The sequence below is a fragment of the Podarcis bocagei genome (assembly GCF_964188305.1).
Source record: "Podarcis bocagei genome assembly, chromosome: 7".
Classification (NCBI taxonomy): Eukaryota; Metazoa; Chordata; class Lepidosauria; order Squamata; family Lacertidae; genus Podarcis; species Podarcis bocagei.
Window position 1 is genome coordinate 77,286,889 of NC_138132.1, and position 27,412 is coordinate 77,314,300.

General features: G+C 46.0%; 2 protein-coding genes and 1 long non-coding RNA gene across 3 annotated transcripts in view; 2 read left to right on the forward strand and 1 right to left on the reverse strand.

Annotated features, from left to right (window-relative positions):
* H6PD (hexose-6-phosphate dehydrogenase/glucose 1-dehydrogenase) overlaps window positions 1–27,412 on the forward strand; it is a 158,244-nt gene that overhangs the window by 29,301 nt on the left and 101,531 nt on the right. The window lies entirely within an intron of this gene.
* On the forward strand, window positions 93–7,350 carry LOC308591201. Its single transcript, XR_014010054.1, has 2 exons — window positions 93–199; window positions 7,064–7,350. It is a non-coding gene; the product is annotated as an uncharacterized lncRNA (long non-coding RNA).
* LOC308591038 (solute carrier family 2, facilitated glucose transporter member 5-like) overlaps window positions 3,622–27,412 on the reverse strand; it is an 86,777-nt gene continuing 62,986 nt past the window's right edge. Inside the window, 13 exon segments of the mRNA XM_081201576.1 lie at window positions 3,622–4,032; window positions 5,494–5,621; window positions 6,225–6,300; window positions 8,302–8,403; window positions 9,395–9,505; window positions 13,174–13,361; window positions 14,529–14,654; window positions 15,232–15,318; window positions 15,321–15,383; window positions 16,960–17,084; window positions 18,737–18,897; window positions 20,134–20,229; window positions 21,933–22,009. Coding sequence (XP_081057702.1) covers window positions 3,856–4,032; window positions 5,494–5,621; window positions 6,225–6,300; window positions 8,302–8,403; window positions 9,395–9,505; window positions 13,174–13,361; window positions 14,529–14,654; window positions 15,232–15,318; window positions 15,321–15,383; window positions 16,960–17,084; window positions 18,737–18,897; window positions 20,134–20,229; window positions 21,933–21,974 — 1,482 coding nt within the window. The 5' untranslated portion in view covers window positions 21,975–22,009 and the 3' untranslated portion in view covers window positions 3,622–3,855.

The following is a 27,412-nucleotide window of genomic DNA, read 5'->3' on the forward strand; positions in this document are numbered from 1 at the left end:
AGAACAGTGCTGTTCCGAGTAATGGCCCCCAGTGGTACAAAAGGAAGGTTGAAGGCTTCAGTGGCACCCTGGACAGAGAGGTCTGTGTACAACAGATTCCAACCACATCTGACAGCCTTACCACGTGGTCAGACAGTGTTGGAAGGTGGAGTGGAAGGCAGCGAGCCCAAGTGGTAACTGGAGTAAGAGCCAATGAAAGGTAAGGTAAAGGTAAAGGGACCCCTGACCATTAGGTCCAGTCGTGACCGACTCTGGGTTGCGGCGCTCATCTCGCTTTATTGGCCGAGGGAGCTGGCGTACAGCTTCCGGGTCATGTGGCCAGCATGACTAAGCCGCTTCTGGCGAACCAGAGCAGCGCACGGAAACACCGTTTACCTTCCTGCCGGAGTGGTACCTATTAGTCTACTTACACTTTGACGTGCTTTCGAACTGCTAGGTTGGCAGGAGCAAGGACCGAGCAATGGGAGCTCACCCCATCGCGGGATTCGAACCGCCGACCTTCTGATTAGCAAGTTGTAGGCTCTGTGGTTTAACCCACAGCGCCAAACGCGTCCCAAAGAAAGTTAGAGCCAACCAATTCTAGAGTTGTCCCCACTTTCCTCCTCCTCCTCCCTGCTGAATTCTACAAGGAGCTGACAGGCAGGGCCCCCCCACAGATGTAGTGATCTGGGACTGTAGAGGTCAAAGACCCTTTACTATTTCTACAACAGGGGCCTTCCCTCCAGAGTCCTACAGCTGCCCAAGCAGCATGACGCAGAAGCCTGCTAGCCATTGAAAAGAAGTCTTCTCTCCCTTTGTGATCTTTGGAGACAATCTGAGTGAAGTCGAGTTGGCCACTGGGATTGGCTCCTAGGGTCACTCTGCAGTTAGTTCTGCGCCAAAGCTGAGCATTTAGGAGCACTCTGAACACAAGGCGCTTTGGTTCCGAGAGAACAATGCATTGCAAGTGCCGTTATGCACAATGGAACCTCAAGGAAAACAAAACTGAAGTCACTTTGGAAAGAAGGCATTGGAGCGCTCCAAATTTCTGTGCACAGAAAATAGTGTATGTAGCTGAACGGCAAGACACAAAGATCTGCACTGATTGCTGCAATGCATCCATTATTATTATTATTGTGCAACTATAAAATTACTGTACAGTATAATATTAGGAAGCTGTATAATCTTAGAAGGGGCGAGGCTGTGACGATTAAGAAGGGGCCCTGCACTTCTCAATTTGCCACTACGCTACTGGTGCCAATATCCCTCAAGTAGCAAGAAAGAAATCAGGCAGGTGGGGGCTGGCTGAGCGCAGACTGAAATTGTTGGGGCAGTGCCCCACCCTCACTGTAACTGGGCTGCCACCACTGTGGTCAATGTCCACCTCAGCAATCAGGAACATAGGTGAGGGGTGTGTGGCCACACTTGGCAAATCTAGATTTCAGTTGGGGATTTGAACCTGGGACCGCCTTTTGTTCTTCTCTGCTACCCAGGCTTTTGATGCCCTAAGTTCAAACCCAGATCTCCTACAGACCAAATTTCAATGACGCTTGTTCCCATGGTGCAACTCCAGCCTTGCAAATCAGATTACTAAAAGGTGAAGGTGACCACACAAACCTTTTAGCTAGCAAGCCTGCCCATAAATGCTAATCATTTTAAGGTATCTGGTTCACCCGAAGCGTGGGAGAAAAAAATAGAGAAGGAATCCCATTTATATTGGATCAGGTCTGGTCACCTGGAGTCGAACCTTTGTTACCAGCGACGAGTGGGTATGTACATATTGAATTCCATCCGTCCTGGCAATATGATGAATCAGTGGGGTGCTGGAGATGCTGGGAGCACTGGTGGAACCAATCCGGTACTCATGAGACCAGGGCCCTGTGGGATCTGATTTCTTTCAGAGTTGTTCCACCTGGCCTTTGGCTTAGAATCAGTTTGATTCCCTCCCCTTCTTTCTTTTTCCTTTCTCCTCCTATGAAGAGACTGCAGCCTAATGTAGTTTTAATGTTGTATCTTAATCTTTTAAATTGTATTTTAATCAACTTGTTTTTATTATTGGTTATTAGCTGCCCTGAGCCCGGTCTTGGGTGGGGAGAGCGGAGTATAAATAAAAATTATTATTATTATTATTATTATTATTATTATTATTATTATTATTATTATTATTATTATTATTCCCACCCATTGCGTTGCCACAGCCCCATGCCCACCTCTGTCCAGGCAACCCACAACAATGCCAGAGACAGGCAGACAGCTCCGACCCACCATGCTGTGTTGGAAAACATAGTGACATAACACACTGAAGATACAAAGACAGTAAAAGGAGGAGGGTGCAGGATGTTGTAAAAGACCTAAGATCATAAAACTGTAGAGTTGGGCAGGACCACAAGGCTCATCTAGTTCAGTGTTTCCCAAACTTGGGTCTCCAACTGTTTTGGGACTACACTTCCCATCATCCCTGACCACTGGTCCTGCTAGCTAAGGATGATGGGAGCTGTAGTCCAAAAACAGCTAGAGACCCAAGTTTGGGCCTTCTCGGTAGTGGCGCCCGCCCTGTGGAACGCCCTCCCATCAGATGTCATAGAGGTAAACAACTACCTGACATTCAGAAGACATCTTAAGGCAGCGCTGTTCAGGGAAGTTTTTAATATGTAACGCTGTACTGTTTTTAACACTCGATTGGAAGCCGCCCAGAGTGGCTGGGGAAACTCAGCCAGATGGGCGGGGTATAAATAATAAATAAATTATTGTTGTTGTTGTTGTTATTATTATTATTATTATTATTATTATTATTATTATTATTATTATTATTCCCACCCATTGCGTTGCCACAGCCCCATGCCCACCTCTGTCCAGGCAACCCACAACAATGCCAGAGACAGGCAGACAGCTCCGACCCACCATGCTGTGTTGGAAAACATAGTGACATAACACACTGAAGATACAAAGACAGTAAAAGGAGGAGGGTGCAGGATGTTGTAAAAGACCTAAGATCATAAAACTGTAGAGTTGGGCAGGACCACAAGGCTCATCTAGTTCAGTGTTTCCCAAACTTGGGTCTCCAACTGTTTTGGGACTACACTTCCCATCATCCCTGACCACTGGTCCTGCTAGCTAAGGATGATGGGAGCTGTAGTCCAAAAACAGCTAGAGACCCAAGTTTGGGCCTTCTCGGTAGTGGCGCCCGCCCTGTGGAACGCCCTCCCATCAGATGTCATAGAGGTAAACAACTACCTGACATTCAGAAGACATCTTAAGGCAGTGCTGTTCAGGGAAGTTTTTAATATGTAACGCTGTACTGTTTTTAACACTCGATTGGAAGCCGCCCAGAGTGGCTGGGGAAACTCAGCCAGATGGGCGGGGTATAAATAATAAATAAATTATTATTATTATTATTATTATTATTATTATTATTATTATTATTATTAATCTAACTGCAATCTCTGCTTGTGAACGTGACTTGATTTCTCTCTGTGTGTGCAAATGCCTCTGTGAGATTTAAAGGCCTGGGGACTCCACTTTTGTGGGTTCCCCAGAGGCCGCGGCTGTTCTGACCAAGGAAAGCTGTGGTGAATGAAGGCCCATTGCCGGCAGTCATGATTTTGTGGGCTCGAGAGTCATTTCACACATTTGACTCTAGACTGATTGTGCTCACCCTTCGTAATTTAATAAAGAAACAACATTTGTGGTAGAACAATAGAAAAGTGCACACAGGGAAAGGGGAAACAGCTTGGGTTGCTCTTCTGGACTGAAAGGAAAATGGCCGTACGTGTTAACAGAGCTGAGGCGACTGAAGGACAGCATGAAGGGGATCTCTTTGGACCATTGTATCTTAAAAAATAACAATTAGGCACAGCATCGACGCCTTCTGAGTTTCTAACTATCTGGGTTTCTATCTATCTGTTCCTTATCCTCCTTGGCTTGGAGATCCATGGACTTGCGGATTTCAAGAAAGGTCATGCCTCTGGTTTCCGGAACCATCGCGGAACTATAAATAAAGGTCAGCATGCAGAGAGGCCAAAGGATCAGGAGGCTGTAAGGCCCAGTGAGCGGCTGGAGTTGGAAAGACAAAAGGGGGAGGGAACAGGGGGAGGTAAGCAGCGGTTGACCAATGTGTCCCGGCGGGCTCCTTGTTTTCCCAGTCTCCATTTCAGCTCTGGGCATTTCCGCCACAGTTTGTGAGTTGTACCCGAGCGTGCAAAGAGGAAATCTGCATGTGTTGCTGTGATGGCCTGGGATTCGGACTCGGAGGCTGAACCTGAGGAATCCCAGCCTGCACAGGAGTCCCCACCTCCAGAACCAGCTGAGCCGGGGCTAGGGCTTGAGCCTGAAGGGTCCTCACCTGTGCTGGATCCTCAGGTGCAGGCACCAGCTGAGTCTGCTCTGGAGGTGATGGAGGACCCATTGCCTGCAGGTGCTCCACTCTCAGCCCCGTCAGGAGAAGCTGAGGTTGCCTCTGGGTCCGGTAATCCTCCAGCCTCTCCTGAGCTGCAGAGGCTCAGGGCAGAGAGGTGGAGGGAATTAAGTTCTCGCAGGAGGAGTTCCCGCAGGAGGAGTGCTCGCCTCCAGGCCAGGAGAGGCAAGTCACTTGTGGACCGGGGCCACCCTATGCCTTGGGGCAGATAAAAGCCAGCCAGCCCAGTCCCAGGTTGCGGGAGCAACATTGTTGGTAGCCTGTTCCTGCCTGAACCCTGTCCTGCTCTTCTGCCAGAGTTCCTGACCTCACCCGACTCCCTGCCTTGGACCCCGCTTCAGCTTCGACGGACAGCCTCCATACTGCACCCTCGACCTCGGACTGGACTCAGACTTTACTGCACGGTTAGCCCTTGGGACCAGCACAGTTGCTCAACACACCCTCCTTGTGCCGCTGGCCCTGCTCATCTCATGTGGCCCCCAGAAGGAAATGCGGCCCTCGGGATGGGAAGGTCTGCTGACCTCCGCTTGCCACCCCACCCAGAACAGACACGTGGACCTGACACCTGGACTTTGGAAAAGCCCACCCATAGGGATCCTGTCCTTCCAGGGTCCGGTTTCCATTTAATGACGCCTGCACGGTGTCTGGATGCCGATCCAGGACCTCCAGGAAAGGTCGTTTTGTCAACCACGCAAAAGCGGAACGGCCACAGTCCTCAGTTCAGGAACTTCACCTGGCCTACCAATTGCAGGGGCTTGTTGTCCTGCCCTGTGGGGTATAGGGTGAGGTGAGGTTCAAGCCAGGCAGAAGGCAAGGTGGGACCAGTTTCCAGCCGCCTGCAAATATGAAGGCTGTGTTCTGGGGAGCAACTGAGCTCAGAAGCTGCTCACAAGCTGGAGCTGAGCTCTTTTAAACAGCAACAGATGCAAACTGGTTCCCTGCATTCTCCCAGCATTCCCACGTCATTTCCTACCGCTGGGGCGGAGCTGTTGTGTTTGCGGGAAATATCTAGATACCGTTTGTGGCTCGACGAAATGCGATTTTTACTGCCGTTTTATTTATTTATTTCCCGCTAAAAGGGACCTGGCAGAACCACTCACCTCTAGCTTAAGGAAGATCCCCACAGCAAAACAGCGGGTGACCCAGTTCACTATGCCGCCCAGCGTGAAGGCTGTGGCCCGCGATGACTGAAGGAAGATCTCGAGAGTGACCACGTAGGTGATTATAGCTGGGAGGACAGAAGGAAGCTGGCTGTTGAATTTGGCTCCCTCCTCCCAGAGTGATTTAACAGTCACACCCTCTTCCCAGGGAACTCTGGGAATTGTGGCTCTGCGAAGGGAACAGGGGGTCTCCTAACCACTCCACAGTTCCCAGAATTCTTTGGGCGGGGGGAAGCCATGACCGTTTAAAGTGATACAAAACTTCTTTCAACATACAGTACAGATAGGGCCCTCCAGATATTTGGAGATCCCTTCCAGTGCTGGATCTATGTCTTTTCCATCTTAATTATTTGCATATCGCCCTTCATCCAGAGGTCACAACACAAAAATACAACACGAGAATGCAAAACACATGATAAAACAAAAACAAACCGATAACTCCCCTCCCCACCCCCACCCCAAAAAAAACACATTTATAAGGCCATAGGTTGTTTAATGAGCCAAAGGCCTGGTCGAAGAGAGACGTTTTTTCTTGGCACCTAAATATATGTAACAAAGGCGCCAGGCGAGTCTCCGCAGGGAAAGCATTCCACAAATGGGGAGCCGCTGCAGATAAGGCCTGTGTTCTTCACCCACCTCAAATAAGTTTTGTGTGTCACCTGAGCCCTTACCTGGCCCAAACATGTATCCAGTGAGCATGGCAATGACTAAAACGCAGCTCAAGTAAATCATCCATGGCTGCAAGGGCTGTTGGAGAAAGAGAGTTGTGCATGAGCGAGGTTGCCTCTCGTTTTGAGGCAGGGGTGGGGAATCACCACACCCTTTGACTTGGACAATATAGGCATCTTTGTACACACACATAACTCCCCCATATACATGTCTCTGAGTACATTCCTTGAACTCCTTTGCAATAGCCAGAGCAGGGTGGATTTTGCCTCCATTTGCGGATTGCTATGGAAAGCACAGATTGGTTAGATTTCCCCTTGAAAGCAAACTGAATGGAGTCTTCTCCCGCATCCATAGCTGGAGCCTGCCCTGGAAACTTATTATTTATTGAATTTATATCCTGCCCTTCCTCTCGGAGGATCCCAGGGCAGCCAACACAGCCAAGAGTTTATTAAAATGCCAAATCAGAGCGCCAGTGTGGTTTAGTGGTTAGAGTGTCATCCTGGGGACCTGGGAGACCAGGGTTCGAATCCCCCAATCGACCATGAAGCTTGCTGGGTGAACTTGGACAAAGTCACTGCCTCTCAAGCCTAGTCTATGGGGCGGGGGGGAGAAGCAGGTACCCCATCTGGAGAAAAAAGGTGGCATATAAATGCAATAATGAAAATAAAATCAAGCTTAGTACAAAATCATCATGGAAAACAGGCATGAAATCTCAAAGGAGAGATAAAGAGAGGGGCCAGAGACATCAGTAACACAGTCCACACTTAGGTTATAACAGGAATTATATAACAAGTTTATAAAAGTAAAAATGTGATCAACATCGCTATCTCTTATTTTCTAGGGGGACCAGCTGTATTTCCAGCAAAGCTTACTGCCCACCTGGAAACCTATGTCCCCACTTGTGGAAGGACGTGCGGACCCAGAACTGGCCTCCACAGTCACTTACAGACGCTCTGTTAAAACCGTGTTCACGGAGGACAATCTTATTTGGCTGTGAGTGATCGCCAAAGAAGAAGAAGAAGCATGTATTCCCATTTTACTGTATTATCCACAGCATTTCTAGCTGGGAGAGTGGATATGTTCTACGTTTTTGACATGGAAAATAAAATCATGCCAAATGGAACGAAATCTGCCCTTACTTTTTTGACCTCAGTATGTGTGCTGGTTTTTCTAGTAGGACTGATTCTCACAAAGCACTCTAAAAACAGCTGGAACAGTCATAAAAGTTGTTAAGAGGTTAATTTAAAAATAATAATAATCTAAAAACAGTTTTGGTTAGAAACATCTCTTTCAAGAATCCTGGGGTTGTTGTCATTGATTGATTTATTACCCTAAGGTCCCAGGGCAGGTTAAAACACAATATTAAAAACAGTTTAAAACAGCTTGCAATCTCAAAAAATTAGCTGCGTCCTAAAAATACACACAAGGGTCTAAAGTGAAGGCAAAGGGGTATGTCTTCAGCAGTTGCCAGAAGCTTTATAAGGAAGGTAACAGACACACTTCTATGGGGAGTTCCATAACTTAGGGGCCAAAGTAGAGAAAGCTCTCTCCTCGGCCGCCACTACCACCACCCTCTGCGGGTGGAGGAACTACCAAGAGCGCCCGCTTCTGAAATCTCAGAATCCAAGAGGATTCTGGGAAGGAGGAGGTTCCTCAGGTATTGAGGACCTGAGTTGTTTATCGTGAAGGCCAGGTTAGAATGCCTATTATTCTTATTATTATTACAATGGTACCTCGGGTTAAGTACTTAATTTGTTCCGGAGGTCCATACTTAACCTGAACTGTTCTTAACCTGAAGCACCACTTTAGCTAATGGGGCCTCCCGCTGCCGCCTCACCGCCGGAGCACGATTTCTGTTCTCATCCTGAAGCAAAGTTCTTAACCCGAGGTAATATTTCTGGGTTAGCGGAGTCTGTAACCTGAAGCGTATGTAACCTGAAGCGTATGTAACCTGAGGTACCACTGTATTATTATTATAAATTATTATATAGAATTATAATAATGGCCTAAACAAAGCAGAATAGCTAATTTTAATGAGCGACATTCAGCTCTGCATTCTGCCGGTCGCTATTTACTCACCTGAAGTTCGAGGGTCAAGGTTAGCAAGACACAGGCAACACTACAGAGCAGAAATCGCAGAAGTAGGAGAAACCTCCGCCCCACAGAGTCAATGACAGACATCTAGGGAATATAAAGGCAGGGGGGTGAGAGAGAAAGGAAGCCTCTGATCACAGCCAACAGCTTCAGGTTGCAGAGTTACAGCTGATTTATTGATTTTACATGCAGGTCCCGCTTACCGGACATAAGGCGTTCCCAGGAAATCGTTCGTTAGGCTAGTGTTCACATAATGAGCTGACAATTTCCATTATTTCCTATGGGAACATTTTAAATCCAAGATCCCCGCCTCTCCCTCTCTCCATGGTTTCTGCCTGAAAATAGCTGCTGCCGACCAGCAAACCAAGTAAGGAACTGGGCAGTCTTCACTCAAAACAAACTTCCTAAATGCATGCAAATACCTGCGTGTATCTGTTTAAGAAAAAATATATCCTACTTGATTGTCATGAAGCCTCTTAGTTCTCAGGAAATATGAAAAATCAATAAAAACATGTATTTTTAAAAAATATCCAAAATATTTTTAAAAGAAATAAAATGAAATTAACTGTGGCCTAAACCAATTTTGTTTTAAGCAGGTGCTGAAAAGAAGACAGCAAAGGTATCTATCTGCCTGATGTCAATAGCATAGGTGCTGCCATGCTACGAGATCAATTTCTTACAAGTGTTTATAGTTTATTTAAGAAAATTTACATACTGCTTGACTGTAGGAAAGCTAAGCGGCTTACAAGGAATATAAAAATATAAAGAGTTAAAAGTTTTTTAAACAATTGATTGGATGTCTTGCGCAACAAAACTGCTCCCCCCCCCAAAAAAAATCCCCCAAAAGATCAAACTTTTTGCAATAAGGAAAGTTATGGAGGAACGTAAAGAAAAGTTGCTTTGATGTGGCCTTATCTAAACCCTCCTTGCCAACAAGCCAGAGTGAATAGATAAATAGCCAACATCATGTAATTTTCCTCTCTTTAATTGGTAGGGTGGGAAAACTATAGGCCAAAAGCAGGTCTCTCTGGGATTGAGTTTGGAGATTTGAAAGGGAAGGAGAGAGGGGATGGCTCACCATTATGGAGGCTATAAACAAGAGCCAACACGTCACACACAAATTCATATAAAAGATATGGCTCTCTTCGCTTAGAAGCGACCTGTAGATTTTCTCTGCGTAGAAGTAGCCCTGCAAGCAGATCACCGCAAACAAAGACATCAGCTGCGGAAGAAGGTGCCGGCTACCGGGAATTTTCAGGAAAGAGGAAAAAGCAAAATGAAATAAAATAGAAACCACCACAAACAACCCTTCGCTGATGAGAGTTGCCTTTAATGTATTTTAGAATTATAAAGCCAAAGAATTGGCCCAAGGGTCATCTCCTGCAACGAAGGAATTGCGGCTAACAAACCCATGGCAAGTGGCCATTCAAGCTCTGTTTCAACGCCTCCAATGAAGGAGGATATTTATTTATGCATTATATTCTAGGCAATACACCCACATTTAATTTCATCCTTCCCTCAGAGGTGTACACGGTAACAAAATAAAAATCGGTTAAAATGACAAAACTGGAATTCAGTTAAAATGCCTGGCTAAAAACAGCAACACAGAGTTGCCTCACGTGACATGAGGCAATCGCCCCCACCCTGTCAAACTTGGCCTGTGAGAGCTGGGGGTGTCAAAATGGCTCCTCCAGCTGGATTCAGTTCCCCACCTGCTTCATCAGGCGCAAGTCTCAGATCAGCAGCTTGTGCATATCCAGCATTTAGAAAATGCGAAAGAGGTTTGGGATACGCTACGTACAACGCATCAGAGAGATGCTGGTTCTTCAGCGTTGCTGTATTTTGAGAAGTTGACCAATCTGAGACTTGCGCCTGATGGAGATGTTCAAGCGCACCTGACAGAAATGAAGTTTCTGCGTCAACAGATGGTGGAACGCAATTTCCGTCTTCAGGAGGAAGTGTTTTGCTTCATGATGATAAACAGCCTTAATCACACCTACAAGGTTGTTGCCAGTCAGCTTGGTTCCCTACCGGCCGCGCAGCTAACCGCGGAGAGAGTGTGTGCTGTGGTCCTGAATGAACACGACAGACTTGCTGCACTGGAAGTGAAGGACAGGGGGAGGGAAGAACAGAGTTCTAATTCCCCCACTGCTGAATCTACTGGAGAGCATGGAGTAGCATTGAGTGCTGTCCGATGCTACAATTGTGGACAGACTGGGCATCTACAGCGAAACTGTAGGGAGCTGCGACAGTCAAGAGGAGCAAAGAGCAGCTCTACGAAGCCTGAGGCTTCAGGCAAAGGCCGTACCAAGTGCCAGGTGAAACCTGCAAAGGCTATGATGGCGAAAGGAACCACGCCAGATGTTGGGAACGCCTTCATAATCGACACTGGATGTACAAGACATTTATGCCCGCACAGACAACTGTTTTCGATGTTGAAGAAGCAAAGCTTCACTGTGAAACAGGCCAACGGTCAAGAGTTGGAAGCGACTGGAATTGGGACTGTGTATCTTGAGAGTCTGAACTTGACTATAAGTGATGTTTACCTGGTTCCAGAACTGAGATTTAATCTGCTGAGCGTGTCGCAGATTGCAAAGAAAGGACTGAAACTGTCCTATGATGCTAAAAGCTGCAAGATCTACAAAGATGGAGAACTGTTTCTTACTGCCAAAGAGAAAGATGGACTGTATTTGTTGACTTTTGATCAAAGTGATTACATGAAATGTAATTCTTCTGATTCTAACGTAATCTCTCTTGCAGGTGTGACCAAGAGCGCCGGGAAGGTGCCGAAGGTCGACAGAGCATTTCAGCGGGTGTATGCTGATGTGATTGGTCCTCTAGAACCATCTAGGGGCAGTGCAAAATATTACCTTTTGTGTGTGGATTGTTTCACTAATTATTCTTGGGTTTATATGATGGAGAAACCGCAAGAAACTTTAGAAAAGTTTCAGGAGTTTTGTGACGAGGTTAAAAGTATGCATGATGCTAACATTGATTGTCTTTTCACAGATGAGAAGCAAATTTTTCTGTTACAGAAGTTTCAGAAGTTCCTGGATGGAGAAGGGATAGACCACAAAGTTGCTGTTTCGACCGAAGCGTGGAACAGGGGGGTCTGTGTGAGGGTGAACAAAGAATTGCAAAAGGGGATGAATGCGCAATTGCTAAGTTCACATTTGCCACATGAATATTGGGCCGAATCTCTAGCGTCCTATCTTCATGTGTGGTTAAGAAAAGTCTCAACAGAGTTGGGATGTTCTCCTTTTGAGAACCTGTTCCACAGAAAACCTTCTGTTGCCTATTTCAAGGTTTTCGGGTCTCATGAAGCTCCAGGTGGAGTAAAGAATGCCAGAGGCATTTTTGTGGGATATGAAAAGGGTCTCTACAGAGTAATTTTGTCTGAATCTGGTCAGGTGATTCTCACAAAGTTTCTAGAGAGTGCTCCAGAGCAAGAGCGGGTTGTAGAACACACATTTCCCATAGGAAACGATTCAGATGATGATTATGATGATTTTTCTGATGTCACAGATTACAGTGGTACTGACGATGACAGTGATAGCTCAGAGAGTTCAGTTGTAACAGTCATTGAGAGAAAATCTCACACAATGGATAGACCTTCACAGATGAAGGAAGAACCACTGTTAGCCATTGCTACTGGTTCTCAACAGAGTCCAGAGGTTGAACCAGTGAGCACAGAGGACCAGAACCTCATATGCAGGTCTGAGAGAGTTACAAAGGGTGTACCACCAAAGAGGTACTCAAAAGAGTTTGCTAACTTAGCTGTTGCATGTGTTGCTATTGTTAACAACTCAAAGCAGGTTAAAGCAGTGTCTAAGTCAGAGACAAAGACACAACAGAGAGTAGCAAGCCAAGGTAATGCAGAAGCACTCATTCCTTGGAAGCCAGACAACCAGAGAGGTACACTGGTGGAACCAGTGGTGGGGAGTTCCAAGGGTGGAACTGAAACAACAGGGGACTGTTATATGTATAACAACTGTGTGTTTTCTTCTCTGGATCATGTTTTGCCCATTGATGTTTTTGGGGGAGGATGTTGGGAAAAAGCAGCAAGGCAAAAGCCAGCTCCAGATGGCTGGAATGCAAAACAGGATGTTATGTTTTGCAGATGTACTGTTGGAGAAAAGGTGGAGCCTATTCTCTGTACTGAGCACCGGATGTTAGCTCAGAGTGTCATGTGACCTGTGCTGGAAGTACAGGGGAGGAGTTGTGTCTCTTCTGTTGGAGTCTGAAGGGAGCAGTCACTTTTCAATGTATTGCTGAGTGACAGGAATAAAACATGTAAAAAGGACTCCTGTCTGTCTCATTTCCCCTCCCTGGGGGAATGCAGGGAGGGGGAGAGAAGATCAGAGAAGCAGAGGGTGTGTTCTTTCTCACATCTAATGAGAAGAATCGCCGGGTTTGTTTACCTAGCCTGCCGGCAGTTGCAGACGGAAGGTAAACACAGTATCTCGCTCAATTGCCTCGGGGGAGGCCAGGTACCTCTGCCTGTGAGCCAAGATACTAACAGAATGTTCTGGAATTCCTTGTCTGGTGTGTGTGTGTGTGTGTGTGTGTGTGTGTGTGCGCGCACACACATAAATCAGCAACATGGTGTTACAGCCTCTGAATGCTGATTGTAGACCTTCTGGTCTTCCTTTCCTTAGCCCTTTCTTTCCTTCATTCACCAGTTGAAAAAAATAGCCAGCCCCCCCCCCCAATTATTACAGGAGCCAAAGAGTTTCACCAACATCACGTGACCCTCAGGCACTTTCTGGGACAGGAACATGCCCCCTCCCAGCAGAGAAAGGTTCCTCATCCCTTCTCCCACAGCTTCTGAGCCACTTGGAACATTGGCTTCCTCACCCCAATTATGCCAGAAAATTGCTGGCCCCCCAACAAGATGGCGACGGTGATGACTTGGCGACGGAGACTATGGCTTTTCAGAAGCGAAAGTATCGTCATGTCCTTTTCTTGTATCTCATACTTCTCCTCCTTTCGGAGCTCCTCAATCTCATTTTCCACATCAACCTTGTTCCTGAGCATTCTCAAGGCTGGGTGGAGAGAGAGAGAGAGAGAGAGAGAGAGAGAGAGAGAGAGAGAGAGAGAGAGAGAGAGAATCTGAGGAAGAAAGAGCATTCAAGCACTACGCACAGTCCAGACTAGAACGTAAACATCACATACCCTCCAACATTTCTCCGATGAAAATAGAGACATCCTTTTTCATAATACTTTTATTATGTATACCCCACCCATCGCTCTGGGAGACTTCCAACATACCGTAGATAAAAACATAATACAGTGGTACCTCGGGTTAAGTACTTAATTCATTCCAGAGGTCTGTACTTAACCTGAAACTGTTCTTAACCTGAAGCACCACTTTAGCTAATGGGGCCTCCTGCTGCCGCCACGTCGCCGGAGCCCGATTTCTGTTCTTATCCTGAAGCAAAGTTCTTAACCTGAAGCACTATTTCTAGGTTAGCGGAGTGTGTTACCTGAAGCGTATGTAACCTGAAGCGTATGTAACCCAAGGTACCACTGTAAATAAAACTGCCTTCAGATGTCTTCTAAAGGTTGTATAGTTACTTATCTCCTTCGCTCGAGGGTTGCGTGACTCCATAACCCTCCAACATTTCTCCGATGAAAATAGGGGCCACCCTAATATATCCTCCAATATTTATCTGACGATAAATAGGAACATCCTATGGGAAAGTGGGACATTCCAGGATCAAATCAGAAACTGGGACTGCTTCTGTAATCCCGGGACTGGAACATAGGGACACTTGGAGGGTCTGACATCGGTCACAGCCCAAGCAAACTTTGACGGGCGGGAGGGGCAAATGCCTCCCAGTCAATCCCAATATCACTTCCCACCTCCTCGCAGCCTAACCTAGAGACACCAGGGATTGGGCCCGGGGGCCTTCTGCATACAAAGAGTTAAGTTGTGGGTGAACATATCAGACAACACAGCAATTCTTCAAACAGCTCTTGTTTATTCACAGGCCAGAACAGAACTGAACTGAAGGGTTCAGCCAGCCTGCTTATATAGAGCTCCACTAGAACGCAACAGTAACCATTTTCTGTAACTATCCAATCTCTGAAGGTCACTTTCAATCCCTTATTTGCATATGTGGACCTGAGTGAAAACTATCCACAGTATCCCCCTGCTGGCCCAGGGTGAGAGCTTCAGTACATAACACAAAGCTACAAAGCCAGCCTACCTTTCCTCGCTTTTGCTTCGTTCTTCTTCTGAATAAACAGGTAGCGAGGACTTTCAGGGCACAGGAGCAGGAGCGGGATGTTGAAGAAAGCAACTATCCCAGTCAGGCCCAGCATCACTGGCAGACCTAAGAAAACGAGACAAGTGAAGGTACGTTTACAAAGTGAAGCATGGAGTGGAGGCAGTTGAGAGGGGAGTACTTTTCTCCCCCTCTCCTAACGCTAGGACCAAGACACATCCTGCAAAACTGAATGCAGGACAGAGAAAAGAAGGGGCTGACCACAGGAAGAGCTGAACTGTGGAACTCACTCCCACAAGAGGCCAGGGTGGCCACCAACTTAGATGGCTTTAAAAGAGGATGGGACAAAGTGGTGGAGGAAAGGGCTATCGCCGTTTGTCCACAGCTTTCTGGGTCATGTGGCCAGCATGACTAAACCGCTTCTGGCGCAGCAGAACACCGTGACGAAAACCAGAGCGCACGGAAATGCCGTTTACCTTCCCGTCACAGTGGTACCTATTTATCTACTTGCACTGGCATACTTTCGAACTGCCAGGTTGGCAGGAGCTGGGACAGAGCAACGGGAGCTCACCCCATCGCACGGATTAGAACAGCCGACCTTCTGATTGGCAAGTCCAAGAGGCTCAGTGGTTTAGTCCACAGTGCCACCCCCACATCCCTGACCCCGCCCTCTTCTCCAACTTACTTTTCTTGTTCCCAAGGATGTAGGGACTGCTGATGGCCTGAGCCAAGAGGACACCCACGGTGAAGAACAGTATGGACATCATTGTGCAGCCCCCCCCATGCTTACGGGGGCGAGCTCTCCAACATATAAGGGGATCATAGTGGAAAACAAGCCTGGTTAAATGAGAATCAAAGGGTCACAGGCACAACTGGCAGAGGGACCTCATCCATGGCGTTACTTCATCATTTGTGGCATAGGGCTGCAACCACTATTAATCCTGCTCTGGACAGACTAGTGCACACAACTAACTCTGTTAATTTCAGTGGGTTTGCTGTGAGTAGAACTTTGCTGGTCCCAGCCGTTCTGCCTCCCACCACTTGAACTCAGGGCCCAGCCACACTTTCTCTTAAGTCCATACCTCTTTGCCACGTTTTTTATTTGGTCCGGGACTGCATGTTCCTACCTGAAAATAAAGTTCCCACAGAAAATAAAGTTGTGATTGGAGCCATCACAAACGAGCGGGAACACACACAAAATTTGCACCTCTATCACTTGATCACCTTTTTTTTAAGGAGCGCTAAACAGGGGGGAAATAAAATAAATAAATAAAAATGATGCACAGCAAGAAAATGAGAAGTGCGCTGGTCAGAGATGGAGGGACAAATGGGGAAAAAAATCCCACAGGGAACCAGGCAGAGGGGCTTCTCGGTAGTGGCACCCGCCCTGTGGAACGCCCTCCCATCAGATGTCAAAGAAATAAACAACTACCTGACTTTTAGAAGGCATCTGAAGGCAGCCCTGTTTAGGGAAGTTTTTAATGTTTCATGTTTTATCGTGTTTTTAACATTCTGTTGGAATCTGCCCAGAGGAGTATAAATAATAATATTATATTATTATTATTATTATTATTATTATTATTATTATTATTATTATTATTATTTAGGTGGGGAAAGGAGGAAAGGAAGTGGGAGCAGACCGCCCTCAACACAGCTCCCAGGAAAGCTTAAAAGCTCCTTTTGCACCAGATTATTCCAGTGCAGAAAGAGCTTTTCAGCTCTCCGTCTTGTTTACCAGGCTCTGGGGTGCCCTTGCAAGATTTTGCTGGAACCGGTCCCACGAGATCTGATGACAGCATCCCAGAGCCCAAGAGAGAGACCAGTAAGCAAGGTGGGGAGCTCAAAAGCTCTTTGCCCTGCTTGGAAAGTAGGGGTGGCTGCAAGGGGCTGGTTCCAAGGGGGTGGTTTGAGTATATGCGTTTTTGTGCATATGCGTCACTCCCAGAACATCACCCCTGCGCAAGATGCAATCGTACTGTATAACAACAACACCTAAAAACTTTAAAATCTGAGACCGTCAACTAACTATTATGGAAAGATATATTCTTAATTGCCTGCCTAAGTCTGGCGGAATAGAAAAATTCTCAGCGGGCGTTTAAAAGTTGAAACAGAATCCCCTATTGGAGAAGTATTTAAAGCGGTATGATACTGCTTTAAACGTACATTGCACATGGGACCCAACTCAGCCCTAAGTTAGTCACGCCTATTATTTTCAATGGGTCTACTCTGAGTAGGATTAACATTGTGCACGGCTCCCTAACTTTTTAATGCTGATAAGCAGCCTAGGCATCTGGGTTCAGGAGTCAAGGAGTCAAACCACAGACACGGGTTCAAGGCAGCTTTCCGCTTTTGTTTGGCTTGGTTTTGTTAAAAGGCAATTCAAAGACTGCATGTGGAACGCTTTTTTTTTCACCTGGAGATATCCCGACGAGGAAGCGAGCAAAAATGCCAAAGTCGTAGAATTTCCCTGCACTCGAAGCACCCATTAATCCACAGGCAACGGCGGCTGCAGCATTATTGAGCATCAAGGAGCGTCTCCTGAAAAGACAGCAAAATGGGGATGAGGAGAAGATGAGCAGGCCCCAAGCAGTGAAAAGAGTAGAGGGAGGGCAGCTGCGGAGTTGCCACAAGGCCTGAAGTGCTGCTGCCAGTCAGTGTAGACAATTCTGGGTAGGCAAACTAAGGCCCAGGGGCCGGATCCGGCCCAATCACCTTCTAAATCCGGCCCGTGGATGGTCCGGGAATCAGAGTGTTTTTACATGGGTAGAATGTATGCTTTTATTTAAAATGCATTTCTGGGTTATTTGTGGGGCATAGGAATTCATTTATTTTTTATTAATATAGTCCGGCCCCCCACAAGTTCTGAGGGACAGTGGACTGGCCCCTGCTGAAAAAGTTTGCTGACCCCTGGTCTACTGATTCAGATGGACCAACAGTGTGAAACAGCCCAAGGCTGTTCCCTACGTTTCTAAGCAATTAGATAGAACTTCCCAAAGACAAAACGTAAAAAATAAAACATGTGTATTCCAACATGTGCCATCAGCCCTTATAGAATGAGCAAGTGTATGCAGCCGACTTATCTCCTTAAGCAGGGGTTTTGACGTCATATCACTCCATTCCAGGCCAACCACAGAAAGACATTTGAAACAGAGATTCTTTCACTCAGTGGTTTTGTTGTCTTCTGAGTTCCACATGGGATTTCACACAGCTGGGGCACTACTACTGCAGTTTGAGCGATGATCGAGAGCAGGAGACTCCTGCTTGCAAAGCGGATGCTCTGCTGCTGAGCTACAACTTTCCCAAGCAAATGCATTGACCTATCCCTGCTCTATGTAGATTCCCGTATTACAGGAGGCTGGACTAGATAACTCTTGGGGTCCCTTCCAGCTCTACAGTTCTATGACTCTATCCTGTCTGCAAATTGTCCTTTAGCAACAAGTATATATGCAGAGATTCTTTTCTCTGTATTGAATGAAGGAACATTTGGACAGAAATTTGGTTTTGAGTCGTCTCATATTGAGCATGGTTTTGGTATGGTATATATTATGTAAAGGTAAAGGGATCTCTGACCATTAGGTCCAGTTGTGACCGACTCTGGGGTTGCGGCGCTCATCTTGCTTTATTGGCTGAGGGAGCCGGCGTACAGCTTCCGGGTCATGTGGCCAGCATGACTAAGCCGCTTCTGGTGAACCAGAGCAGTGCACAGAAACGCCGTTTACTTTCCCGCCAGAGTGGTACCTATTTATCTACTTGCACTTTGACATGCTTTCGAACTGCTAGGTAGGAAGGAGCAGGGAGCAAGCAACGTGAGCTCACACTGTTGCGGGGATTTGAACCGCTGACCTTCTGATTGGCAAGTCATAGGCTCTGTGGTTTAACCCACAGTGCCACCCGTGTATTATGTAAAGGCTATATTTAAAGAAATGAATGCTTGGTGGAATATAAATGTCTTATTTTTACATGTTGTCTTTTATATAAGTTCTATATAATTGCATACAGAGCCATGTGAGCCGCGCTGCTTTATTTATCTGTATTCCTTTGTGTTGTGTTTTCCTATGTTTCTAAGGCAATGACCCAACACGTAGCTTAACTAGAGATCAGTGGGGGGTATGGGTCAGCAATAGTCATATTCCTCACCCCAACACCTCTTGCTGTGCCTACTGTTCTCTATCCCCCTGTTATCTCTGTACCTGCCGCAGCTATCCACCAAGGTGCCGAGCATCAGCGACCCAATGATGCCTCCAATTGGGAAGACCATAGCGTTAAAGGCCATCCGGCCAGCCCGAACCTCTTCGATTCCGATGTACATCCTTTCAGTCTCTTCCGTTATGTTGGAATTTATATGTGAGACCTAAGATGGAAGAGAGACATCAGATGAAAGAGAGTGGGAGGAGCACACAGGATCTGAGACCCAGGAAACTAACTTATACCATCCAGCGCAGTATCACCTACAGTGGTACCCTGGTTCTCAAACGCCTTGGTACTCAAACAACTTGGAACCCAAACACTGCAAACCCGGAAGTAAGCGTTCCAGTTTGCAAACTTTTTTCAGAAGCCAAACATGCTCTGTTTTGAGTGCCACGCTTCCATTTTGAGCGTTACGCTGAGGTCTGTCTGTTTTTGCTATTTATTTTGTGTTTTTGTTTTTGCGGCTCTTTTTGTTTTGTTTTTGTGACTGTGTGGAACCCAGTTCAGCTACTGATTGATTGATTGATTGATTGATTGATTGATTGATTGTGTGGCTGCAGTACATTGTTTATTGCTTTCATTTAATGGGTCAATGGTCTCATGAGATAGTAAAATTCATATTAAATTGCTGTTTTAGGGGTTGTTTTTAAAAGTCTGGAACCGATTAATCCATTTTGCATTACTTTCTATGGGAAAGTGCACCTTGGTTTTGGAACGGACTTCCAGAACGGATTAAGTTTGAGAACCAAGGTACCACTGTACTCTGAATGGCAGCAGTTTCCCAGAGTCTCAAGTAGAGCTCTTTGCTGCCCTCAGCAAAAACAGTAACTAGAAATGCTTTGGGTTGCCCCTGAGACCACCCCACGTGCCACATTTGCCCTCTAAAACTGAGCTATGGCCCACAGACTCCCCCTGCTCACTCAACCCTGCTACCTCTTCAGCTTGACACCTCCTTTCCCCAGTCTTCTGCTTCTGACCATTCTTTGTCACCCCACCACTTTCTTCCACTGGGGGCTCCCCAGTTGGTGCCCTCCACCAATCCCCTGTGTCCAAACAACCCATGACACCACCTAAGTCCCTGGTAGAACCAGTAGAAGCATCCCCCCATCCAGCCTAGTAGTGTCTGCACTGCCTGGCAGCTGCTCTTTGAGGTTTCAGATTCTGATGTTTCCCAGCCCTGCTCGGGGATGTTACGGGTTTTGAACCAGGAGACTCCTGCATGCAAAGCAGATGCTCTGCTGCTGAGCTACGGCTTTTCCAAGCGAATGCATTGACCCACCCCTGCCCTATGTAGATTCCTGCATTGCAGGGGGTTGGTCTAGATGACTCTTGGAGTTCCCTTCCAACCCTTACAGTTCTAGGATTCTAAGTAGTCCCACATACAATAGGGCTGGCTTACCGTCCCTGGGTTGAGGACAACCCAGTAGATGTATCCCAGTTGCAAGGATCCAAGGGAGGGAATCACTGTAGCAATTAGAAGTCCAGGTGTCAGTTCCTATAGGAAAGAGCAGTAGACAGTGTTGCTGGTTGTACACTGTGCAGGTGCATTAGAGACACCTACTAGTGAAAACCCAGCCCTACCTATAAAACAAAGCATGGCCAGACACTCCAGAGAGAGTGCGGTGTAGTGGTTAGCGTATCGGTCTAGGTCTTGGGATACCAGGGTTTGAATCCCCTGCTCAACCATGACGTTTACTGGGGTGAACTTGGGTCAGTCACTGCCTCTCTCAGCCAGTGGCCAGCTGTGGTCTGCTACAAACCCCAGGCCATGTTAGGAGGCAAAAATTGCAGGCACGGTTCTCCTGATCCAGTGAGCAGGACCTACAGTCCAGGAAAGCTGGGAGGCAGCAATTTGCATGCAATAGTAGGAGCGGGGGGGGGGGTGTTTCAGGTGAGTGGTACATCCCAGGGCACCAGAAACCCCGAGCACAACTTCACAAACCATTGGGGTGACTCCAGCACCTTCCCTATCGGTGAAAAGCCCTCCCCTTCTTGGGAAACACTTCTGAGCACAACTCAAAGGGTTGGTGCTGACCTTTAAAGCCCTGAATGGCTTTGGCCCTCCATACCTGAAGGAGTGTCTCCACCCCCATCATTCAGCCTGGACACTGAGGTCCAGCTCCGAGGGCCTTCTGGCTGTTCACTCACTGAGAAAAGTGAAGTTACAATGGAACCGGACAGAGGGCCTTCTTGGTAGTCATGCCTCCCATCAGATGTCAAGGAAACAAACAACTATCTGACTTTTAGAAGACATCTGAAGGCTGTCCTTTATAGGGAAGTTTTGAATGTTTGATGTCTCACTTTTTAATTTGTTTGAAGCCACCCAGAGTGGCCGTCAAGTTAGATGGGCAGTAACTAATTAATTACAGTGGTACCTTACAAGCACCTCAGGTTACAAACACTTCTGGTTACAGACTCCGCTAACCCAGAAATAGTACCTCAGGTTAAGAACTTTACCTCAGGATGAGAACAGAAATCGCGTGCTGGCAGCGCGGCAGCAGCAGGAGGCCCCATTAGCTAAAGTGGTACCTCAGGTTAAGAATGGTTTCAGGTTAAGAATGGACCTCCAGAATGAATTAAGTTCATAACCAGAGGTACCACTGTACTACTACTACTACTACTACTACTACTACTACTACTACTATTAGGGATAAATCAAACTGCAAGGAAGCAGAGGCAACAGCAAAGACAGAAACAAACTTTGCCTCCAGCTCTCCAGATTTGGTTGGATTCAACTTCCATCTGCCCCGAAACAGCCTGGCCAATGGTCAGGGAGGATGGGAGTTGTAGTCCAACAACATATGGAAATCCACAGGCTGCCCATCCCTGGACTAAATGTGCCTGGGAGCTGGGACACCATCAAGGTAGGAGGCTGCCTGCTGTATCTCTGCATGAGTTGCTGCTCAGGTGGCTTCTTCTTCCTTCTTCTTCTTCACTTCATGGCCAAGTGGAGATTTGAACCTTAGTCTCCCAGGTCTTCATTGGACACCCTCACCACTGTACCACACTGGCTAAGATGGCGGCCTTCAATTGTTGCTGGACTCGACCTCGCATCAGTCCCAGCCAGCATGGCCAATGAGGAGGGACAGTGGGGAGTTGTAGTACCCATTTGCTTTGCCCAGCTTTAGAACTTCAAACCATTGTGGCTGATTTTGATTTGAATATCACCAGGGGGAGCCAGGATGCATCTGAACTCACCTTTTTCTTGCGTTTGGGAATTGAGGTATTCAAAGTTTCCATAGTTCCCTGGGTATGGGTGAAAAATAGGCAGGGAGCTGTAGGGAGAAAGAATTTGGGCGTTCTGAGATGGTATCAACTAGAGGAGTCAGAGGAGGAGAGGACAGAGGGTGAAGAAAGAGCTGTGAGTGGAAGGGGGCCCTTTCCCCATCCTCTGGACCCCCTGGGGAAATCAACAAACCTGTTGTACCTGGAACTGAGTGTGGAGAGGGCAGCTGAATGGGACACAGCTGTAGCAGCCTAGGGAGCTAACATCCACCTTGGGCCTGCACATAAAAAGCAAACCTACAATGAGAAACTAAGGCGACATTTGTTGTTTCCAGGAACTCTTTTGGTTGTGAGACTTTTGTGGGTGAGCTGAGTCTGTTTGGATCCTGGGGTGAAAACCCAGAGTCTGAGAGGGAGGGTGTGTCGGAAGGAAAATGAACCGATATTGATTTCTCTGTATTGGTAACTTTGTATTAATGTAACATTTTTACATGCAACCATGTATTTTTGCAATGCTTTCTTTTCGCTGTTTCTTGTTTGTTTTTATTGACATTGCAAGAGATTAAGGGCTCCAGAACTTGGTTGGTTTGCGTTCATGATTGCAGTGCAGCTTCTTTGTAACAAAGGAGCTACCTGTGTGATGCTGACACAAATCCCTACACTAACACTATTTATCGAGCAGCTGCCTGGAAGATGGCCGCCGAACTAGCTGCAGAGTTCTGGAGGTTATCTGAGGCAAGTTCTAAATCTGTTTTTTAAACAGGCTCGACACCGAGCCAACTTTTGAAACTCCTTTTATAGTATATTTTAACTCCTCCAGAGTTTTTAAGTAGTTTAATAGTCCTTTTAGTTTGTTGCTTCTAAAAAAAAAAAAGAAGAAGAGCTTTTTTGATACCTTGTTACCTTGTTATCTGGATGTCCGGAGGGTTTTGCTCCCCGCGATGCCGCGTTCCTCAAGTCTGACCGACAATAAGGAAAACGGGTGTCAGCTGATTTATTGCCAACTCCAGTGTTACGCTCTGAACTATAAGCTATCAAATTACAAATTACAAACAGCTATTTCAAATCTTGCCTCATTTTGGACCCTAGCCCATAGCTGGGTGGAGCTTCCGACTTCCTAAGAGACATAGTTTTTGAAATAGGAAGAATAACCCTGATTGGTAACAAAGATTTACAAATGGTGCTTACTAGAAAGAAACGTAGGGACCTGGGGATAGTGACAAGTCCATTGTTCCAGGAGTGTTATGAGAAACAGAGTAAAATCACGCAATACTTTTTACATACAAGGGACAACGAGAATGGAAATGGAAATGAGCAAAAGATGGCTGAGATGGTTGAGTTGAAGCAGGATGAGGCTCTTCTTTCTCCCTCTGCTGCTCAAGATCACTCAACCTTCTCTAGAGGAATACAGGACACGGAGAATAACAACCAAAATAGAAATACAATGAGCCTGGCCCATGAAATAGTCTTGGCTGAGATATTATCTTCAGAGTTACAGGAAGAAACCCGAAACTCCCAGAAACCCCAGACTTCATCTATGGGCTCCCAGACGGAAAACAATGACTGCTATCCTCAGGACTGGCTGCTCTCTATAAATCTGGATCTGGTAGCTATGAAAAAATACTTAACAATAACAAATGGGCTGCTCCTGACATTAGTGGAAAATTATCCCCTCCAAGCTAAAGGCTCGGAACTTCATGGTGCTGATCCACAAACCACCCCTCAAGAGCCAGAATATACAAAGCAACCAGCAACCAGCAAGTGCACACAAGGATCAGCAGCGGAAAATCATTTACACCAAGGAAAGGACATAGGGCTGTATGTATCTGTCCCTAAAACTGAATTTCCTATCGAAGTAAACCAAAAGAAGCGAGGCATTGGTAAGAGACCCCATAAGAAGAAAGCTGAAACTAAAAAGAAAAGTAAGAACATAAAAACTGCAAGGAAATCTGTTACAAACCGACGTGCATGCAAAGTATGCTGGAAAAGACTATATAAGCTGATTCCAACAAAATCAAAAACAAACTCTAACAAACCTGCTATACATGGCAGCAGAGAGAACAACAGTGTGGATCCAGGAAAAAAGATCCAGCTGAAGTCGTTGAAAGAAACATCATTGCTGCCTAACAAAACAAGTGAGGAAACGGAATCACTACCCGGGTGTTCTATGCTGAAACCCCAAGGATCTATAAATATTAAAGAAGACTCACCCCATACTATTGATTATGGCAGATTTCAAGATGAGCCAGTAGCAGGGCAAGACTTGCCCCAGGATAAAGGATGGAAACTGATGTTGGCAGATAGGAAGTTAGCTTTTCTTAACTACCCGAAGCCAAAGGGCTTCCTTACACAGAAAGAACGCTCGGTGCATTTTGTGAATATTTTAGATGATATGCTGCCAGGGAAAATAAAATTAAATGACATTACCTCAGTAGATTTCATATTCTACAATGGATACTCTCTGCGAGTGATTGCCTCCTTCAAAGATCATAACTTGGCTAAATATATATATAGATCAAGACATCTGCTGTCAAAGAAAAGGATAACGGTAACAAGATTTTTCGAAAACAGCACATGTTTGAAATTGTTCCCTGATGAGTTTACGACAGCTGAGATAAGACTTACTTGTAAACCAAAGGAGGAGAGAGGACACTCAAAAGACAAACTGGAACATACTGAGCAAGGGTCCTTGAAACTAAGACAGGAGATGAGATTGCCTAATGAGGGGATGGATAACTTCTATCCAGAAGAAAAGGCATTAATAAATCAGTTTGGATTGTTGCCTTTCCTTGCCCAATCTGAGATCTTGAGAAGATTGGAGACCCTTAGAAATAAGTTAACAGAGATGAATGCTCAGGAAAAAGTAAGAGAGAAAGAACCGGCAACGGACCAATTAAAGAAAGAGAACCTCTCTGAAAAAGCCAAGACAGACCCCATGAAAGATTACTCTTATAATACCTCTACAATTGCGGAGATAAACCTGTTAGCAACAGATCTAACACAGTGCGCAAGGGATAAACTACCATCTAAGAAGGAAACCATCTTTATGGCAACCACGAAAGACTACCCTTATAATACCTCTGCAGCTGCAGAGATAAACCTGACAGCAACAGATCTAACACAGTGCGTAAGGGACAGCAACAATCTACCATTTAAGAAGGAAACCATCCCTATGACAACCACAACGCGTTCTTGGACCAGCATGAGATACCTGGATGAGGATGAACTTGGTATCAGTCAAATAGAACACCTCAAGGTAGATTCGCCAAAAAAAGGAGTACTGATCACTAATGTTAGCACGCTGCACCCTTCAACTGATTCCATTGAGTACCTGGGCGATAACACATCTATGGACATTGCCAAAATGAATGAAACCCAACCAACAGATAAAAAGATAGGCCCAATAAATCTCTCAAAGGCAAATTGACTAAGATCAATCTCTGGCAAGACAACGTGCAACCTTGCCTTGCTAACTTGGAATATTGCAGGTTGGCAAAAGAGGGTTTCTGACCAATCCTTTGTTAAATATATTCAGAGACATGATATTGTGTTTCTCCAGGAGACTTGGAGCACAAGTGAAGTGGAGTTAAATGGTTTTTCTGCGTTCCCCCTCCCAGGTCTTCTAAGTACTAGAGGGGGGCGAGTTAAAGGTGGGTTAGTTACTTTAATCTCAACAAGGCTAAGGGCCATATTTAAAAAACTAGACCCACTAGACCATCTGGCCACAGCTGTGCAAGTACAGTGGAGAACCCACAGCTTGCTGCTGATTAATGCATACCTACCCCCACAAAGAGAGAAAAGATTGATAAGAAATACTTGGGCTCAGTTAGAACAGTATCTTGATAAACTACTAAATCTTTTTCCTGATGCCTCTGTAGTGGTGGCAGGCGACCTAAATGCCAGAACTGGACAATCTGATGAGGCTTTGTGTGCCCATTTCCATGAAACAGTCCCCATTATAGAGGAAACCCACCCAATACCAGCTAGAATCTCAAAGGATAAAGGCTGCAATTATGCCGGCTTATGCCTATTACACTTGGTCAATAAGTTGGACTTGGTTATACTAAATGGCCGTACAGAGGGGGAGAAGGTCGGAGAATTCACATTTATATCTAACGATGGCGCCTCCACAATTGATTATATAATCGTGTCGTATGATCTTCAAAACAAAGTTCTGGAATGCAAAGTGGAGGAGCGCTTAGACAGTGACCATCTGCCATTAAGTGCACTCGTAGCTGCGGGAAAGGATTTATCCTGCGCTGAAAAAATCGAGCATTCGAGCCCTACAGCTTTGGAGCTCAGATATTCGCGCATCAGATGGACAGATGAACTGCATAAGGAAATTTCAAGCAGGCTATGCTCAAAGGAATTCCTCACTAAGAGAGAAAACCTTATAACTTCCTCAAGCCATGAATTAAAGATAAATTTATTTCAGGAGTTAATCTTACTCCTTCAAGATTCCCTGAAAGAAAAAAGGAACAGGCCAAGTAGGCAATCCCCAGTATATAAAAACTCCAAACCTTGGTTTGATCAAGAATGTCAGGATATGAAGCTAAATTTACTGAAAAAATACAAGAATTATAGATCTGCCAATTTACCCCAACTCCCCATGGGCTGGTTTGAAGATAAACGAAATTATAAAACTTTGATCAAAAACAAAAAACTCCTGGCACAGAAAAGAGAATGGAAATGTCTAATAGATGCATCCAGAGAGAGAGATTCGGCCACCTTCTGGAGACTGGTAGCAAATGGAGTGCGATCTACTTCCTTAGAAGTGGAGTATACTATACCTGCAGGGACTTGGGAGGCATTTTTCCAATCTTCATATTCAGCTCTGCCTTTGACACAGCCACTAATACAGTGTGCGGCAGGTGATGAGTGGCCTCCGGTGTCGGTCGCGGAGATTAGGAGGCTTATTCAGGCACTCAAACACAGAAAAGCCCCGGGAGCAGATAACATCTCTCCTGAACTTCTCAAAGCCAATATTGACTGGTGGGCCCCAGTCCTAGCCACCCTTTTCACCAGCATAGATCAAACAGCAATAATACCAGAGGACTGGGGATTGGCAATCATCGTTCCCATATTCAAGAAAGGCTGTAAACTTGATCCAGCCAATTACAGACCAATCAGTCTCTTAAGCATCATCAGCAAACTTTATGCAACTCACTTACGTGAAAAGTTCGTGGACTGGCTGGAACAGGAGCACATCCTAAAGGAAGCCCAGGCTGGTTTCAGGGCACATAGATCAACTCTAGACCAAGGATTGGTATTGCAACATCTAGTGGAGAAATACACCTCAAAGAAAGGAGGCTCTCTCTATGTAGCCTTTATAGATTTCAAATCAGCCTTCGACTCGATACCCCGGCACAGACTTTGGGAAAAACTAAAGGTCACAAACATCGATAGACGTCTTTTGCTTCTTATCCGTAGACTACATGAAAATACTCGGATCC